Genomic DNA, 20,070 nt, shown 5'->3' on the forward strand with positions numbered 1-20,070 from the left:
AGGAACATGCTTTGACCTTTGCATCGCTAAACCCTCTTCCTGGCAAGCTTTGTCTATGTTGTTAGTAGGCACAGATTGCAGTTGTTTAAAAGTGGACACGTCCATCACTTGAAGTGAAGTTCATGGGTAATTTTGGTGCTGACTGCTAATTTTTGTCTTAGATTACCACCAAACAACCAAACTTTCGGAGCTTTGTAAATATTGTCATTGTACTAACCACAGTCATGCATCTGTTTTCTCGTCACTTTGAGCAGCATTCTTGCCCTTATTTTATGCCTGCTATTAAGAGTTCATTGCAGCTGTAGGCCTGTATTGAGAGGAACATCTGCTAATACCCTTTACAGTAAAAATATTTCATCTGACAGTGTCTGCCCTCTCTGCCTGACACATTGGTTCTTTTTTCCTTACCTGCACCAGTGCTAACATGATTTTGCTTGCTTTGGAATGAACGAGTTTAAAACATAAAATCTGTTCTCCTGGTGATTCTCATCTCTGAGTAACCTTTGGTGCTTCTCATCAAATAGCAGCCCTTGCACATCACTGTAGATCCATAACAGATAATCAATCCCGTGGTTATTAAATGGTCCAAGAGTAATTAGACATGCAGAGAAGATAATTCATATTATCTGTGGATAAATATAATTCTGTTCTTTGCCTGGTTTTATGCCGGTCTTGTGAGCAGATTAGCATTTAAACTCCTTTCAGTAGACCAGTTTGTTTCGTACCTGGCATGATGAAAATATGATTTGACTTAATATATGTTTTTTTTTCCCTTCCTTTACAGGCATTTCTCTGAGTGCCCTTCCCATGTATTTGAGTGAAATATCTCCTAAGGAAATCCGTGGTTCATTGGGTCAGGTCACAGCGATTTTCATCTGTATTGGTGTTTTCACTGGTCAAGTTTTGGGGCTGCCAGAAATATTTGGGCAGGTAAGTATTTAACAGATGTTCCCTGTGAAAGAACACAAACATGCTTAAAAGTGTTATATTTTTGTATTTTGACTGAGTTCCTTAGAAAATTAGAAAACAGAAACATTATCTTTTTGTTTCAAAGAGTTTTGTTTCTTAAGAGTTTTTTGCATATTTCACTTATAATTTTTCAAAGTCAGATAGAACTGGGAAAGGCCTGGTTCGAGTTTGTACAAGAACCTGAATAGGAAGACTCTTGTCCAGTATTTATAAAGCTTCTTGTAATGCAGTCCTGCTTTTAGACTTGGAGGTGAAAAAACAGGGTTAATATGTACCTTCATGGAAAGAGATTATCTATGCTGATACAAGAGGTTATCTTGCTGTTGTAGGCTGAGATTAACTTGGTTGGCCACTGGATGTCGTTATTAGTCTGAATAAATGAAGTCAAGGTTTATTCAGACTGTCACTTGGAAACACTTTTCATTCGGAGATGAATCTTCAAAGCGGTGTGGAGGACGTGTTTGCAGCAATCCTCTCACAATGAAACCTGAATGAAGAATTTCTTCTGACAGCCAGCAAAAGTAGTAAACAGTTGAAAAGTGAGGAGAGCTTGTCCTCCCATGTCCATCCAAATTCAACCCTGTTTTAAATACACAATACCACCTTCCCTAACACTTATTTTTGTCTGGCCGGGTCTCCTATTCTGTCCCTTTATCCTTAGGCTCATTTATCCTTTTCAGCTCCCCTGAAGACAGATGGTTTGACTCAACCTACCCTTTATTGAAGGACGAATTACTCCCCCCTCCGCAAAAGCAACAGATTTTAGGAAAAAGCTCAAAATGGTTTTCACTGACCTTCATTGTGTGGCTTCTACAGAATTCCCTTCTCATGCTTTGAAAGCTAGTCTGGTACAAACAAGTGTATTAAATGTCAAGAGGCTGATTCGACTGCTTAGAATATATGTCAGCTCTTATGTAGTAGGGTTTTTTCTAATTTTTTGAAATATGCGTACACTTTTAAAGGTGAGGTGTCATAAAAATTCTTGTTTCCCTGTTAGGTCTTTGCGTTTTTTTAAATAGGAAATACTTATTCCTTGGTTTCAGCTTACTCTTGCTCTTTTTATTTCTCTTCTCCCCGTCCTTCCCTTCCAGTCCCAAATTATGGAGGTTGCAGTTCTGCTTCTACAACCTGCTTTAGTATGCAGTTAATTAATATCGTACCATTAAAGACAGCAATTAATTTATGTGAGAAGAAATATACTTCATCGGTAAAATTAGTTCTTTTCAAGATGGGTAACATCAGCATGTTAGAAGGAGCAAAGTTTTAGCTGGTGCGAATTTGTATATTTCCAGTAAAATTACTGGTGACGGCTTGCATTTTCCAGTTAGGTATGTGGGTATATTTTCCTTTTAATATATTAATAAAATATAGCAGTGAGGGGAAACCTCAGGCTGTTTGAAATACGATTCCCTAGTGCAGTCTTATCCTTCTTTGAAGGCTTTATCAAAATTTCTGTTGGTTTCAGTCAAGCTAGGATTTTCTTCGCTAGCTTCGTGTGGTTCCCACTAGAAGTCAGTGGGAGTTTTGCAGCAGGAGCAGCAGCTGTTGCCAGAGGACGTTGCTGCAGAGGGTACGTGCACCGAGTTCACTTCTGCTGAAGCTGGGAGGCAGCAACCATCGTGTTCCTCATCCTGAGTTCTTTAGTCCTTGCAACACTTTCCCCTCTCCCCTCCCTAGCAAACACCTTGCTCAACTTTCTGTCACTTTGTTCAGTCAAGTTCAGAAGCAGGTTCAAGACATTTGCAGGCTATTTTCTATGTCAGCATCTCACTGATTGACATCATGACTTCTGTTCACTAATGATGTAAAAGCTTCTTATCAAATCATTCCCGTATAATTTTTTTTTCTCCCTTTTGTTGGAGAAATCTTTGTTGCATTTGAAAGTGAGGCCCGTTTCCAGATCCACAGCCACCGTATTTTGGAGACAGCTATGCATTCGTGGTGCCTTATTAATGATTTCAGCTGTAACTGTAAAGCAAACTCTCGCTTTCCTCCGAAGCCTGAGGTTATTTGCGTTACACTTCAGCCAAGGCTGTAACATGGCATTCTGTGGTATAGCTCTACCTCTGTAAAATTCATAAATTGTTTAAAGCAAATAGACAGGAAAGTTGTGAGCAGTAGGAGCTTGTCTCCAGTGATCGCTATTCTGTGCAACTGCTTGCACTGGCATGTGGAAAAACACCTTTGCTAAGTCTGTCTGAAAAGTCCAGCTTTTTAATAATTTTGGTGTAAAACCTCACAGGAGTTTTTTTGTTGTTGTTGCTCTGTGGTCGGTTGCTTGTTTCTATCAAAATTGGTTGTAAATAATAATAGTTACAAATACATGTCTTCTGTCATGGTTTCATAACAGTTTTCTCCTGAGCTCTGTCACGTATCTAATCCTTGTAACTTGAGCAAATATCTAAGAGGTTATTAACCATAGTATCTAAGCAGTGATGATTTTGAAGAAAGGAGGGACAAAGACCAAGTTGGGTGTCTTGCTGGGAGAGGCTGTTTGGAAAGGAATGGGCATGGGGAGGGCTGCAGTCACGGCCAAGGTCTTGTCTTGTAAGAGGAGGTGACAGCAACATTGCTTGTGTGGCCAAGTAAATAGAGGGAAGGGAACTAAAAGCACCATGTTAACACAAGAAGGAACTGCAGAGGGAACAGAGGGGCTTAATCTCAAGGACGGTATTGCTACAAGAGTAACTTTTTATAAATTTATAAATGTGTGAGTAATTGCATGCTGAAATTCAGCAGAGTGATGTTTGGAACAGACTCCCGGCTGAAGTAGCTTAAGCAGAAAATTTAACTTTTAAATTGGAGCTTCATGCATTTATCTGGATTATATGAGGTTGTTGCCTTCAGTGGTTCTGTAAAAGTCTTTCCACAGAAAAGGAAAGTGTTTATGTAGGCTGTGGGACATAGCCTTACAAGCATTTATTAACAACCTAATTGATAACTTCCTCCATTACTGAAAACAACAGTGTTCCTTTAAATGTGGAAGCGTGCTAAAAATAGCTCCAAAACACTGAGTATTACTTGAGGCAATTCAGAAAGTCCTTACTGATTTTTATGTCAAGTAGGTTAAGCAGCCCCAAAGTGATTTTTGTTCTTTAGCAATCTTTTATTTATGAAGACCAGCCCAGGAGAAGCAGGAGACGTAGGCAGCCCCAGGTTCGGTGCCAGAGGCGCAATGGTCAGCTTTGGCTGTGTTGCTGTCTTAAGGCTGTTGGCTCTTCCCTATTCCTTCAGCCTTCCCAAGCTTTCTACTGGTAGGGCTGGAGGCTGTGAATCTTCTCATTTCCTTCTGATGCCTTTTCATGCCAGTATTATCAGCTTATTGTTATTTTGGTCAACTGTTATTTATCCCATGATATCTTACTCTCTCTCTCTCCACACCCCCACACCTCCCCCTACCCTAAATGCGTTTTCTTTCTCTCCCCATCCCCCCATCACTTGTGATCTTTGTGTTTCAGGTTAGACTTCATCTACTCTAGTAAAACAAGCTCTTCTCTTCGGTCTTCTTCTCATCCTACGTGCCTTTCTCTGTACCAATTCTGGTTTTAAATTTGAACCTGAGAGAACAAGATTATACAGACAACCCAGATGAAATGATACTTTTAAAAATACTAAATACTCCCTTTTTTCCTGGTTCTCCTGGAAATATTTTGGCTGAAATGTTCTAGAACTGCATTTAGGTTTTTATTTTCCTGTGTCATAGAACCATAGGGTTGGAAGGGACCTCTGGAGATCATCTAGTCCAACCCCCCTGCCAGAGTAGGGTCACCTAGAGCAGGTTGCACAGGAACACGTCCAGGCGGGTTTTGAATGTCTCCAGAGTTGGAGACTCCACCACCTCTCTGGGCAGCCTGTGACAGTGCTCTACCACCCTCAAAGTAAAGAAGTTCCTCCTCATGTTTAGGTGGAAGTTCCTATGCTCAAGTTTGTGCCCATTACCTCTTGTCCTGTCCCCGGGCACCACTGAAAAGATCCTGGCCCCATCCTCCTGACACCCACCCTTTAAGTATTTATAAGTGTTGATAAGATCCCCCCTCAGTTGTCTTTTTTCCAGACTGAAGAGACCCAATTCCCTCAGCCTTTCTTCATAAGAGAGGTGTTCCAGCCCCCTCATCATCTTGGTAGCCCTTTGCTGCACCCTCTCCAGCAGTTCCCTGTCCTTCTTGAACCAGGGAGCCCAGAACTGGACACAATACTCCAGGTGTGTCCTCACCAGGGCAGAGTAGAGGGGGAGGATGACCTCCCTTGACCTGCTGGCCACACTCTTCTTGATGCACCCCAGGATGCCATTGGCCTTTTTGGCCATGAGGGCACATTGCTGGCTCATGGTCATCCTGTTGTCCACCAGGACTCCCAGGTCTCTTTCAGCTGAGCTGCTCTCCAGCAGGTCAGCCCCCAACCTGTACTGGTGCATGGGGTTATTCCTCCCCAGGTGCAGCACCCTACACTTGCCCTTATTGAATTTCATAAGGTTCCTCTTTGCCCAACTCTCCAGCCTGTCCAGGTCTCTCTGTATGGTGGCACAGCCTTCTGGTGTGTCAGCCACCCCTCCCAGTTTTGCGTCATCAGCAAACTTGCTGAGGGTGCACTCTGTCCCCTCATCCAGGTCATTGATGAATATATTGAAGAGGACTGGGCCCAGTACTGACCCTTGGGGATCACCACTCGTCACCGACCTCCAACTAGACCCTGTGCCCCTAATCACAACCCTCTGAGCTCTGTCTTTCAACCAGTTTTCTATCCACCTTACTGTCCATTCATCTAACCCACTCTTCCTAAGCTTCCCTATGAGGATGCTGTGGGACACCATGTTGAACGCCTTGCTTAAGTCAAGGTAGACCACATCTGCCGCCCTCCCCTCATCTATCCATCTAGTCATGCCATCATAGAAGGGTATCAGATTAGTCAGACATGGTTTCCCCTTGGTGAATCCATGTTGAGTACTTCTGATAGCTTTCTTTTCCTCCACATGCCTTGAGATGATGCCCAGAATGAGCTGTTCCATCATCTTTCCAGGGATGGGGGTGAGGCTGACCAGCCTGTAGTTCCCCGGCTCCTTCTTCTTGCCCTTTTTGAAGACTGGAGTGACGCTGGCTTTGCTCCAGTCCTCAGGCACCTCGCCTGTTCTCCAGGACCTTTCAAAGATTATGGAAAGCAGCCCAGCAATGACTTCCGCCAGCTCCATCAGCACTCTCGGGTGCATCCCATTGGGGCCCATGGACTTGTGAATATCTAATTGATCTAATTGATCCCTCACTCGATCCTCCTCAACCCAAGGGAAGTCGTCTTCTTTCCCGGTTAATTCCCCCAATGCCTGGGACTCCTAAGGGCTGGGCCGAGCAGCAAAGACCAAAGCAAAGAAGGCATTCAGTTACTCCACCTTCTCCGCATCCTCCGTCATACCATGTTGACATGACCTTGCCAAACACTACTACATCCAATTTTTAAATTACAGTATAAAACAGTAGATGCAAAAAAAATCTAATAATGATTGTAATACTTAAATACAGGCATTCTTTTGGATTGTGAATATATAGGCTTTTATTCTATTGGTCTCCAGGGGTACTAACTTTAGAGTATTAAGTCTGAGGAAGGTGTTCCTTTAGTAAGCAACGCTTAACAAGAGTGATTATTCTGAAAGAGAAAAGCTGCTGTCATGATACTGGTCCTCTGCTACTGTGGTTTGATATTCTTATTTTCTTTTCCCTGTCTTAATCATCCAACAAATCCCAGAAATGCTTTTTATTCGAGATTGTGATTCTTGTAGGTCATAACCTGTGGGAAGCCACATCTACTATGTCTTTGTTGAGGTTTGGGAAATTACACAGTGGTGAAGCTGGCTGGTGGTCAGACTACAGAGCACGACGACTTGACGTGCTAGTGACCTGTTTCTCTCCACCACCCTGACTGCTGAGTGTAGTGTGCTCGTTTTCATGTGCTAGCATCTTGTTTTACTCTTCTGTAAGCCCTTCATTCTTCAGGAAGCCATGGCAACTGTAGATGACAACTTGGTGCTGGCCCACAGGTGTGCAGTCATGTTATCTGCTGTAATATGGGCACTGAATTGTAGCTACTGGCTACAAGGTTATTTAATTTGGAGCATTTTTGGTTGTATAGCATGTACAGCTTCCTATATATCTGACTGAAGGAAAAAACAGATATTAAGATAAAGAGGAATTGTTTCAGAGCTGTCACTTCTTCAAACACTGCCCTTCAGGTGTTTCCGTTCTCTCTGCTTCTGTGTTTCTGCAATTTAATCATCCAGACCATTTTTCTGACAGATTGCTCCCTGCAAAGCAAAAGCCAGTACATTGTCAACTTCAGTTTTGAAAGTTCAAATTTACACTGACTGTCTTGGGGGAATATTGTCTGGCCTGATTCTGGCGTATTCCGTGTATCCTTAGGTGTCTCTCTGTAACTAACTCGTGTAGTTCCTCCAGCATATAGTGTTCCAAAGGCTTTGCTTAGGATGGTAACATCTTTTAAATGTTGTAGACCACGAGGCTGTGTCTTCTGTATCTTATTTAATGAAGGTGGGCTTTAATCTTTCCTTAAGTGATAGAGGATTTAGTTCGTGAATACTTTTGTTGTAGTTACTATATTCATATTTTTTTATACATTGAGCCTCAGTATCTCTTTTGTCTTCTGTATAGGTATAAGAGAGGGGAGAAAAAAATGTTTCACAGTGTGTATATGTATTTAGGACAGATAAAACTGGAATTGTTGCCTGTTGCCATGTTTTCCTCAGACTTCTGCTTTGAGCCCCCTTTCCCGTGCATGGTGTGTAAGGTTTTGCAGAGCTGTAGTTGTTTTCCCTGGAGCTGCCCCCAGTGACTGGTTGGCTCCCACTGCTTCTCTGACCAGAACAGCTGTTTGCTGTAAATGGGCCAATAGAAAAATTTATTTTTTGTTTGCTGTTTTTTGTTTGGTTGGTTTTTACTTCAGGAACCCTATTCTGTATATTTCAAGTGGTCAACGGGTCATGCACCCACAAGCTTGTCTAACTGTATTGCCCTCTTTCATAGTGAATAGTATGTTGTCTTAAAAACCTTGCTCTGCATCCTAAGATTTACTAGGGCAACACTTTATGAATAATCGTTATTACTACTGTAGGTGTTTCCAGAAAAAAAATAAATAGTGAAGCAAACAGAAAAACAGTGAAATTCTTGATGTGTCCATCTCTTGAATGTTAGAGGTAATTTTGGTCAGCCTGCTTTAAAAAGAGTGTAATCAAGCAATATAAGACACAGGAAGGAGCAGCAATGATCAGAGATGGGAAGTGGTTTCTTGAGGAGAAAAGGCTGGGTTAAGGCTCGACAGGTCTTATGGGTAACCCCATGCTGGGTAAACACTTAAAGCAATGAAAAACAAAGTACAACCAGAGAAGACTCAGAATTTGTCTTTAAAGGACATGCCGTCTTTGTCTAGATTTTCCTCCATCTTTTCTTAAACACATTTGGAATTTGCCATGTTGCAAAACTGCTGTGTAAGTGGTTACAGTTACAAACTTCATTAATTGGATGTCATTGAAAAAACATGAATTACAGTTTTAAATGCCACTTTTTTGAGGAATTTGAGCAGCTTTAGTACGTATCTGGCTAGAGATTCCCTGTTTTTAAAAAAGGAGTTAGCTGGAAGTAAGTCTGTGATACCTGGTGATACTGGCCAAACTTTCTTCCCCCCACAGCTGATTATTTTAGCAAAGAAATTCTGTTGTTGATATGACTATCAATTTCTACAGCAAAATGAGCTAAATTTGTGAAAGGACTAATGAACTTCATAGACACTGTACTATATATCTAGTAAGGAAAGATCTTTGTGATTAATCCCTTTCAAGTTAGCTCTTCTTTACGCAGGTGGACCTTGCAAAGGAATAGTTGTAATTTTTTTTTTCTTTTTTTTAAACTCAAACTAAGAACTTCCGTAGATGCTATGTTAAACTCTAATTTTCTTTACAAGACCTCTTAAAAATGATAGATTTGAAGTCATAGACAGTTGTATATTTAGGGAAATTTATATAGGAATTTTTCATTTTTCTTTACCAAGTTCTTTTAAAAGTAATCCTTCACTTGCACTAAAATACAGTGGTGGAATAGGCAGTTGTACAGCCTATGCAGTTGAAGGCTGTTCTGAAAACTAAGCTTTGATTTTACTTGTCAAAGCTTTGGTTTTAGTGTGTTTTTTTCCCTTGTTTTTCTTTTTTTTAACTGATCCTTCTTCCTAAGACTCTTGACTCAGATTCAAGGATTCCTTAAAAACTGTCAGTAAATTATAGATGAGAAAAGAAAGCAATTCAGAATTACTCTGGGGACCTGCAGCCTGCTGGTGGACACCAGTGACAAAATGGTCTGTTGGAGATGCTCTTGAAATGCATCTTACACATTAGCATGATAATACAAAGGTATGAATCAACCAGTTTCCTCATATTTTTCTGTGAGCTCTTTTGTTGTATATTTTTATCTTCCCCTTGAGCCATGATAGTATCTACAGTTAAAGATACTTATCTTTCAAGATATGAGTTGAGAATTTATTTCAGAATATAGAACCGAGAGCTCTTGTGGCAGTAAGAGACAGGTGAACTCTTGCAACTGCATGAAGTATCTTGGCAATGAAACCAGCTTATGCCTCACAGATGCTTGCTGTTTACAGAATATAAAAAGGTGTTTGTAGCTTCCATTAGAGTAGGACAAAAGCATCCACTAGTTTAGCATTTTCCAGAATCACTCGAATTCCCAAAGTGTCCTGTTTGTGATAATTTCAAACATCTGGCTATGTAGAACAGAAAAACATAACATCTTCATTCTGCTTAGTTATATTATAGAAATATACGAAAGTGAAGCAAAGTCTAGTTGGAGGCCAGTAACCCAGGGATCAGTACTGGGTCCAATCCTGTTCGGTATCTTCATTAATGACCTGGACAGTGGTGCAGGGTGCCCCCTCAGCAAGTTTTCAAAGGATGCCAAACTGGGAGATGTAGCTGGTATGCCACAGGATCGTGCTACCATCCAGAGGGACCTCGACAGCTGGAGAAATGAGCTGACAGGAACTTCATGAACTTCAACAAGGGGAAGTGCAAAGTCCTGCACCAGGGGAGGAACAACCCCAGGCACTAGGATATGCTGGGGGCTAGCCAGCTGGAAAGCAGCTTGACAGAAAAAGACTCAAGGTCTTGGTGGACACCAAGTTGAATGTGAGCCAGCTATGTGCCCTTGTGGCAAAGAAGGTAAATAGGTCCCTGGACTGCATTAGAAGGAGTACTGCCAGCAGGGAGATGATCCTTTCCCTCTACTCAGCACTGGTGAGGCCCCACCTGGAGCGCTGTGTCCAGTTCTGGGCTCTCCAGTTCAAAGGAGACATGGACAGACTGTAAGGAGTCCAGAGAGAGACTACTAAGATGATGAGGGACTGGAGCACTGAGGAAAGGCTGAGAGCTGGGACTGTCGGGCCCGGAGAAGGCTCAGCTCAGGGGGATCTTATCAATGTGTTTCAATACCTGAAGGGAGGGTACATAGAAGGCAGGGTCAGGCTCTTTTCTGTGGTGCCCAGTGACAGGACCAGAGGCAATGGGCACAGACTGAAACACAGGAGGTTCCCTCTGAACATCAGGAAACAATTATTTATTTTTTTTTACTGTGAGGTTAATTGAGCACTGGCACAGGTTGCCAAGACAGGTCATGGAGTCTCCATCCTTGGAGATATTAAAAAACTGTCTGGACATGGACCTGGGCAGCCAGCTCTAGGTAGCTCTCCTCAAGGAGAGGGGGTGGACCAGATGACCTCCAGAGATCCTTCCCAACCTTAACCATTCTGTGATTCTGTGAAATGCTAAGTGTACACAGAATTGTATATAACAATTTACAATGCAGAGATCTCAGTTTATTCATGTTGAACTTTCAAAGAGTGATTTCTTAAGGCTCTTAGGCTTAAGCTCAAAAACTTTAACTAGACTGTATGCCCAAATATGAGTAGTCCTGTTAATTGCAGTGGGACAGTTTATATCCTTAGAAACATGCTGCTTTGTGGAGCCCATTGTAGTATATAAATTGCTAATTCTTAGTAAGATCTTCAGAGCAAAAATTAGTGTAGGACATGGGAAAAATAAACCAGGAATTACGCTTATCGGTTCTGATCCCCACTTTTTTGATGAGGGGTCACCTAAGTTTGGAGCAGGAGTTTGAGGAGATGGTTTCAAATACTCCTGTAAATGCTCTGCCATTGACACAGACTTGCAAAAGGTGACTCCAAGTTACCCTGGTCCCTGCCATTCCTCTGGACTGCTGAGCTGGTACAGTGTTTCATAAAAGCATAGAAGCAAAGCTTCTTTATATTGTCGTAGTAAAATGCAAAACTCTGAATTAAAGGCTAGAGTATTCCCAAAAGAGTGTTTTAAATCTTCTGCTAAGGATACAGGAGACAGGTTGGTGCTTGTAAATGGCTGCTCAAACCCATAAGGGTATGGTATCTGCTAAGAAGAGCTCAGAAAAACACCCTAACAAAAAAAAAAAAAAAAGAGAGAGAAACAAAAACAGAACAAGAAAACATTTCAGCGCTTATTCAGATAATCACCGATTTCCACAGGTGTTTGTATGGCTTTCTGAGCCTGTATTGATTATGTGTATCTGGATGGAAATCTGCCTGCGCTTCCTGCAAACTGGTAGCAGACATGCCAATTAAGAATTGCTTGAGGTAGTGATTTTGAAGACGGCAATCCTTTTTAAAATATTCTCTGGCTTCCTTTTTTATCTACCGATGGGAAATTTCCTTCATCTTTTCACAGTAACACATAAGGCACAGAGTTTCTTATTGCTGAAGCAATTTCTGTGTCATTTATTAATGCACTTGCGCTTAATTACAAGCTGTGAGTTGCTGATCAGGGGCTTGGAGGTCACCTCACCCCATAGTTGATGCAGCCAGGGGAAACTGCTGTGCAGCCACCAGGTTGGAGATACACGGCCTTGGTGGTGCTGACAAGGGAACAGAAACGCTGCCAGGACCCTCTGGGTTGTTGCATGTTCATAGTTCAGTAGTACCCATGGGAAGAGAAGGTCTGCTCTGTTACACCAGCCCTGTTGGTGGGATGTAGTGAGTGTTGATATGTTTGTAGTGGAGACATTAAGTGAGGTATTCTGTTTATATCTATTGTGGACCAGCTGAGATTATGTATTTACTGGAGATTATAAATCAACATTTTATTGGTTCCCCCAGATAGACACAGAGGTATTTATTCATCCTTTTTCTGTACAGAACTCATTGAGTAATGCATGGGAAAACAGCCGTGAGTCTTCATATTTGCAAATGAGTTTCAGTCCATTAGAGCTGTGCTGTGAGACTTGAATTCCTGAAGTTTTATGGACAGCACGTGGCTGATTGGCCATATGTAATATTCAGATGTTGTGGTTTTGCATTTGGGAAGAACATCCTGCCGGAGAGGATTTGTCTGAATGTGGAAGTGTGGTTATAGAAGAAGGAGAATTATGGAGAAATATGTATTTATTTGGTTTTAGACTTATTCCTGAACAACAGACTTAATGGCAGAGCATATAATGTTTGGATGGAAGTTTATGATCAGTGAGGACTATGTTTCTATAGACTGTTGAAACAGGGCCCACCTAACTCTTGAGAAGATAAGATTTCTATGTAGCAGTACTGTGTTTATTAGGTCAATTGGAAAAGCAGTAGACAAGTTTTCATGGAAAGGTGTCCTTCAACAGGTCTGAAGTAAAGAAAGACTTAAAAACACCACAGAAGTTGAACTTAGAACATTTATTTATATTGTCTATATATTTAAGGTTTGACTTTTTGCTTCTTTGTCAGACTTAAAAAGGTGGATTTTTTCACTTATTGTAGTTGACCTAGTAACAAGCAGTATCTGTTTATGAACCTTATTTTACCCTGTGTTAGTTGGAGTCCTCTTCAGAACTTTATGAGCAAGTAAATGGTTTAGCCTGTCTCCTTAGTGCTTGAGTATCCAATAATATTTACAAATCTGTTATTAAGCAATAAATCTAAAATGATTTGACCTGTGACTTCCTTCCCAGTGTGCATCACACACTGGGGAGATAAGCACCATTTAAATCTTTTTGAAGGTTCTGGATGATTAACACTTCAGTTTTAATTTCCATTGTCCTTTGTAAAATCACCCATTATTGCAAATTCATGTCCTAATCTTTTTGAAGGTTCTGGATGATTAACACTTCAGTTTTAATTTCCATTGTCCTTTGTAAAATCACCCATTATTGCAAATTCATGTCCTAATATGTAAATTTGTCCTTTACAAATTGGATATTAATGCTGTGGTAAATTGGTCAAGCATCATAGAGTAGCATGCAGTCATTGTATTGAGTAGTAGGGTGTATTGTCTAGACTTGTGTTTCTTCGTTTGCTTTTGAAATCGCTGACAAAAAGAAAAATCAAGAGGCATATTCTTGATTAGTATTTTGAGGGATTTTTTTAACTTGAAGTATATGTTAATTTATTTTTTAAAATCTAAACCAGATCTATTGCCATTACAATAGTGTCAAGATTAAATATTCAACTGTTCCAGTTGGTTTTAAAACAACAAATGTGCTTTGGGTTTTTTTGGCCTCTTTTTTTCTTTTTTTTTTTTTTCTTAACCTTGTTATTCCTTAGCCTCTAACTTTTATAACTTCGGCTTGGCAAAATATAATTACACAAAAGAAGAATTGCATCTAATGTAATTTCTAGAAGCCCTGAAGCATTTTACTTCACCTCCTGCTGGAGCTCCAGGAGGGTGCAGGTCTTTGGAGTTGTGTGTGTTGCACCTGCCAGTCCCACAGGGACGTCTGAGGTACCCTACGGCATCAAAATGATACTATATGCTCATGTTTGAGGAACTGAACCTTATCCTGTTCAATTATTTTAATTTACTATTTTATAATTTATGGAAGTTAACCTGAGTATACGTGCATAGTTGAAAGGAGGTTTTGTCAGAAATTTTGCGTAGCTCCAACATACCTCTAATATTTCTTTCTAAAGGATGCTGGCTGCTGGTAATAATCCCATTTGAAAGCTCGCCGTTTCCCATTGCTTTTCTCAGAATTTTTTTCTGAAATTTTCTCAGAAATGAATAAGCAGTGAAGGCAAATTCTGCCATTTAAGTGTTCAGTAAAAAGGTAGTTGTTACTCCAGTAAAAAGTTGGACCATAAAGCATCTTGGGAACTTGTAACAGATGCACTAATTCTCCCCCTCAGTATGTACAACATGATCTAACATGCAGTTTATTCAACAGAAGGTCATTGGATTTGGACACCAACCACTTTCAAGGCTGTTTTAAGTCCTGTTCCAAAGATGGTTTACTCAGTAACAAATACCTCCTCCTGACCTCTGTGAATTTTAGATAAGAATTGTACAGTCTTAAGTCTGGTAACTTTCTGTACTGTTTAGTACCTGGGAAGACACTGAGACTTGAGTCATGTTGTTGTCAGAGCTATATTTGTACTAGTGACATATAAAAATAAATACCCATGTGGGTGCAGAACAGAGGTGAAATACACATGCTGTCTGGTTTACCTCCGTTTTAAAGGAGAAGGTAAGCAATTCATAACTCTGTTATTAAAACATATTTTGACAGAAGTGGGTTACAGGAATGGTCATGCAAAGAGAAAATTGTATCCAGCTGGGATGCAACTGTTAGACGGGGAGGTTATTGCCCTCTGCAGCCAGAGAAGGTTGTAAAACGATGTTTGGGGTGGCATGAGGAGGTAAGAGGAGGGTAATTGTTCTGTTCCTTATGTGACTAGCTGATCTGAAGCCTGAGATACAGAAGTATTCATTTCTCAGCTCCCTCATGATCATCACCACTGTGCCATACCCTTGACTTAAGGAAGAAAAGGCAGTTCTAATGCTGAGAAATTAGTTCCATCTCAGTGCTTTTTCAGTCCTTGGCCCCAGGCCAGTGAGGTTGTCCTTTACCTTTAGGAGTTTTTTATGTGGCACAGTAACAGATTAACAAGGAAGTGCTGGACTTGTGCAGTCTTCTCAGCTTTGCACACCCAAGTAACTCTACTTGGTCTGTTCTAAGCAGGGATGTGATTTTTTTTTTTTATTTTTTTTTTTGGTGTGGCAAACAAAATATTTTTGATATGAAGTTTTTGTGCCAAGTCTCTACTAAAGAGGGTAAGATTCAGTTGCCTGAACATAAGCATATAGTATCATTTTGATGCCCTAGGGTACCTCGGATGTCCCTGTGGGACTGGTAGATGTGACACAGAAAACCCCAGAGACCTGCATCCTTCTGGGGCTGCAGCGGGAGGCGAGGCGAGATGCTTCAGGGCATCAAGAAATTATACTAGATATAATTCTTTTTGTCTGTGTGTATGTGATTATATTTTGCCAAACTAAAGTTGTAAATGTGTTCCTGCTTCTTGCAGGAACATGAAGCAGAAGAGACTCTCAAACCACTAGTTCCTGGACATTTTGAGTGTCTTGCATTGGATGCAAAAGGCTTTTGTTTCTTTGCTCCCAACATATAAAATGGATAAAATATGTCATTTTACATGAGAAGGGTATTATACAAAAAAAAATCATTGGTGTTTGTAAAGTGTTCAATGCTGTAGTAAACCCATCATAACCCCACTCCCCCAAGGAATTAATTCTGGAATTAATATTTGAAGGAGTTTGGAATAGTGACTGGTAAATAGACTTGCTGACTGAGAGATCACAGTTCTGTGCACTGAATGACAAAAAGGCAGTGTGAGTATTTTGGTACTATCTCCTGCAAGTTCCAAGCAGTAAAGCTAAATGAGCCCTTGGTAGCAGCTCTGTGAGGCAGCGTGGCTGTTATACTGGGATGCAGAGCAGGGCTGGAGTCCTCTGGGCATTGCCGTGTGCTACCCCACGTGCAGGCTGCTGCCGAGGAGGAGGTGTTTGGGGCTTGCGTTTGAGGTGCGGTGATTTCCTGGTGGCTCTGGAATGGACAGGAGGCAGGGATGCAGAAAGCCTGTCCTGGGGCAGTTGGGGTCAGGGACGCTCAGCTGGAGGTGGGTGTCTCCACAGCAGAGAAAACCAATTGCGGGGCAGAGAGCGAACAAGGAGCCTGACTGTGCTGTAGTGGTTGATACGCAGTTGGGAATGGGGAGCAGGATGCATGTGCAGATTACGCATTTTAAATAAATTAATAAATAAAACTAGAGAGAGATAGATAGTGGAGCCTGTGGCAGTTCGTGTATCTCCTTACTCAGTCTTTTTTATCCTGTCATACATCTTGTACTGGTATACTTAATTGGCCTCACTAGATCTTTCCAAAAACGAGTGCCTACATACAGGGCAGTACAGCACTTCTTCCCGCCTCTGTTGTATGACCTTGTCAACGATTCAGTTCTCCCTTTTAAAATTTTTATATATATGTGCATATTCTTAGCCTTTTCAGTGTTGAAAGTGTCTCCAAATTTTATTGAAATCTTCCTAATTAGGGAAAATATTAAATGTAACCAGTGCTTAAATAAGTCATTGAACTTCATATGGACCAACAGTTTAGCTTTCAGCAGTGTCTGTTGACATTATCCCCATGCCAGTTTTTTTTCCACCTTTTAATTGTTACAATAAGTTCCATTTTCTGCACTTTAGCTGATGAATCTCTGGCATAGCTACATTTGCTTTACTATATTCCAGTATAATTTAATCTTGTCTAATTTGCAGTTGATAAATCCATGATCCATGTTTGTGCTTTATCCATCCTCCCCTCTCTCCCCCCTTCTATTTCTGCAGCTTTGCACTTTATTATATCAGCCTTTGAATGAGTCTGTGGTTGTCAAACTCATTCTACTATTTAACTGTCTTTTGTAAATAGATCAAAGCCAGTTTTTTCATGCTCCAGCCTAAGCAAATATCCATAATGTGACAGTTTAAAATTAAAATCTTACCATCTTGACATGTTATTTGTACCAATTCTGAACAGGTGATGAGTCAGGTCCCCTGTAATTAAAATATTTAATGCTCTTTTAAGTTTTTCCTGAGATAAAATGGGTTGTTTTCATTTCTCTCGGTAGTGCCTGTGTGCTGCTCCTTACTGATGACAACTGAGGTAAAGTGTTAGTGTGTCTTCTAAGTCACGCCTACACTGTCTTCTGCCTTTACCTTATTGCTTCTGAGTGTTGTCCCAGTTTGTATTTTGTCCTATTCCTTCTTAAAAAGGTTAGGGAACCCTTCTTTTCCCTCTTTTCTTTTAATTCTCTTTACAGGGACTAATTTGACTTGATTTTCAGCAATTTGTATTTTATACTTTCAGACCAACAAATGTATGGACCTTTTAAACTCATTTTAGTCCTATTTCTTTTCTGAAGTGGGATGAAGTATTTAAACTGAATAATGTAAATTAAGACAAAAGCAAGTAGAATGCATGTTCTATAGCACTGAATAGGCGTCATCCAAACACTTTTGAAATGGATGGAGAAGTTTCCGTTGCCTTCAGGGACTTCAACTCATGCCAGCAACAGCAAGTGGAAGCACATTTATGATTGTTTTACTTTAAGGTTTTAGAAGTTAGCATAATAAAAAGTAAACCAGAAATCTTTGATAGAGCTTCACAGAGGAAGTTCAGCGTCTTATGTGGTGAAAATAGAGGGCTTTTTATTACACTGTCATTTATTATACTTATTGCGAAGGGTAAGTTCAGAACTTCAGTCTCATTCATAGCTTTTTCAAAATAACGCTTTCAGAAGAGTTATTTGAGAGAAATGTGAAAAAACATACACTATGGGACACTTTAAAAGGGGTGAAAGCTGATTCCAAGTAAGTCTCCATAGGTTGGCAGAATGTTAACAGCAACTATATACAGCAGAGACTTTTTTTTTTTTTCCTTTAAAAAGTGTCCTTGGCATTGTGGAAAAAACTACAGGAAACACGATGATCAAGAGTAAGATTTTTATCTAGCAGTACTGTAAAAAGTTCTACCACCCTATAATCTTTTTTATATGGCACATAGCAAGTGGATTTATATTATAGGAAATCATGATAGAGATTAAATAAAACAATGAAAAAAATTTTAACGACTTTGTATAAAAGAAATGTTGGATTCCAGGCAGACATAGACTAAAACTTATCAGTTGTACTGCCTGTTTTCTTAAGTTATTCTTTACAAACAGGTACCTATTTTTTAATGTGATTTGTTAACTGATCTTGAAGCCTTAACACAAGTTTAATTTTCTACTTTTTAAAATAAGACTGAGACTCGTTTCTTTATAAATATATTGTTAACCACTGGTGGTTCTCCTATGTTAGGTAAAGTTCTCCACTCAACTGCATTAAAAAAAAATAATAAGAAATAGGATCTTGAAGTCCTTGTGGTAATGGAGGTTCTAAGAAGACTTTATAACCTTGAGCTTTAAATTATATGGAAAAAATCCCTTCTCAAGTTGTTTTCCCATCCCAGGAGATTAAAAAAGATAACCCCAAACCTGTCACTTCAAGGACAGGTGAAAAGTTTCATGAGGAGTTAACTTGCTTATTCTGTGTTCTATATTAGTAAGTTATCTCAGGCCCTAGTTCAGGTTCGAGGCTGTAAATTGCCTGCAGTAAGTTGTGTTTTAGATGTTGTATTGCTGAAGTGGGAGAATGTAAAATAAAAACCATCAACAGAAAGTAGTCTGGGGGCTTTTGACCTTTGATTTAACTGTAGAAAATGGTATTGGAATAAAATGTCTCCAGCTCTTTTTGGGGAAACGTGGACTCTGAATGCATGGATGCATTCTCATGGAGGAACGGGATCCAAACCCCCGGTGCCTCTCAGAGCTCAGTCAGCCAGGATGCAGCACAGTCTGCTTTTGATCTAGCCAAGCTTTTGAAAATGTGCTAGACGTGGTGCCTGAACAGTAGGCCCGCTGAAGTCTCAGCAGGCTTTTCAATTAAGAACCAAGTCTCAAATTAGAAAGCATTGAATTAAATAGATGAATGCTGAGCTTGGAGAAAACAAGTAAGAAATTTCATCTTGACATTCGGTTGGAGCACAAGGCATCTTATAAGAACGTGGACAGATTGAGGGCCATTTTGCAGGAGAAAATAATACTGCTGGCACCTTTTTCCTTCAGTTATTTGAAAGTATCCTGTCTTGAGAGTAAGCCCAGAGATGAGCTCTCTGCTGCCTTTCCCAGCCTTTTCCTGAAAAAGCTTTGCTCAGGTTGCCCTCTGTAGCTCATTTTAAATAATGAATACGTTTGAGGATGTTAACAACTTTGTTTCAGTTGATTTCAAAGAAAATTATCAAAGTGAAGTTGTATCTGAAATCTGCCAGCAGTTGAGTAGATTCATGTAAATGGTGTTGGTTAGTGCAGCACCTCGTGCTCTTCACCTGCACTGCGGTGGGGCTCTGGCAGGTGAAAACTGCCTGGCTTCTGTAGGGGGGACTTGACAGAGAGGGGTCATTGGTGCTTTGCTTTGGGGGGATACCACAGATGGCTCTCTTGTTTTAGGTCCTTGCTGGAGACTTCCAGCAGATCACTTGCAAGGCAATAGAAAAGGTACTTTCTATTTTGTGGACCTGGGAACAGGGCTGTCAGCATTTCATTTGAATGTCTGAGCTACGTTACCTAATTCAGAGTGGGAAACAGTATAATTTTTCTTAATATTTTGTATAATCTTTATAAGTATTCTTAGTTACACCACCATAGAGCCAAAGGACTTCTTTAAGGTCCCATGATTTTGGGCAGGAGGATAGGTGAAACCCATTTCTTCTGCTTAAATTAGCATGGAAGCCAGCTTAAGAGGGGGAATCATTGGCTGCAAGAGAAAACATTCATAAAGACAACCTTGCTTTGGTTAGCCATGTAGCTTGTTATTAAATTTTATACCTGTCTTTCACTCTAATGGTGTTGAATTGTATATGTTGTCTTTTCTGAATGGAAATGAAAACTGCCCAACTGTGTGTTACTTGTACCTGTAAGGCAAATTTTGTGTTTTTCCAAGTAGAAGAGGCTTGTGGTGAGACCTCAGCCCAACTTGGTTCATTCCCAGCAGCTGTGAAATGCTGAATGGTCACTGCGTGTGTTACACCAAGAACCACAAAACTCTGTTAAAAGCAGCTTAGCTGAAGCGTTATCAGGATTTTACCTGTACTATGACAAATAGAAGACTGAGCCAAATATATA

General features: G+C 40.4%; 1 protein-coding gene across 3 annotated transcripts in view; it reads left to right on the forward strand.

The window, feature by feature from the left end:
• The window catches only part of SLC2A9 (solute carrier family 2 member 9), a 111,625-nt gene that overhangs the window by 19,707 nt on the left and 71,848 nt on the right, over window positions 1-20,070 (forward strand). For all 3 annotated transcript variants that reach the window (XM_054202859.1, XM_054202858.1, XM_054202860.1), the window contains one exon: window positions 785-930. In XM_054202859.1, the coding sequence (XP_054058834.1) occupies window positions 785-930 (146 nt within the window). The remainder of the gene's footprint in view (window positions 1-784; window positions 931-20,070) is intronic.

This window comes from Rissa tridactyla, chromosome 5 (genome assembly GCF_028500815.1).
Source record: "Rissa tridactyla isolate bRisTri1 chromosome 5, bRisTri1.patW.cur.20221130, whole genome shotgun sequence".
Classification (NCBI taxonomy): domain Eukaryota; kingdom Metazoa; phylum Chordata; class Aves; order Charadriiformes; family Laridae; genus Rissa; species Rissa tridactyla.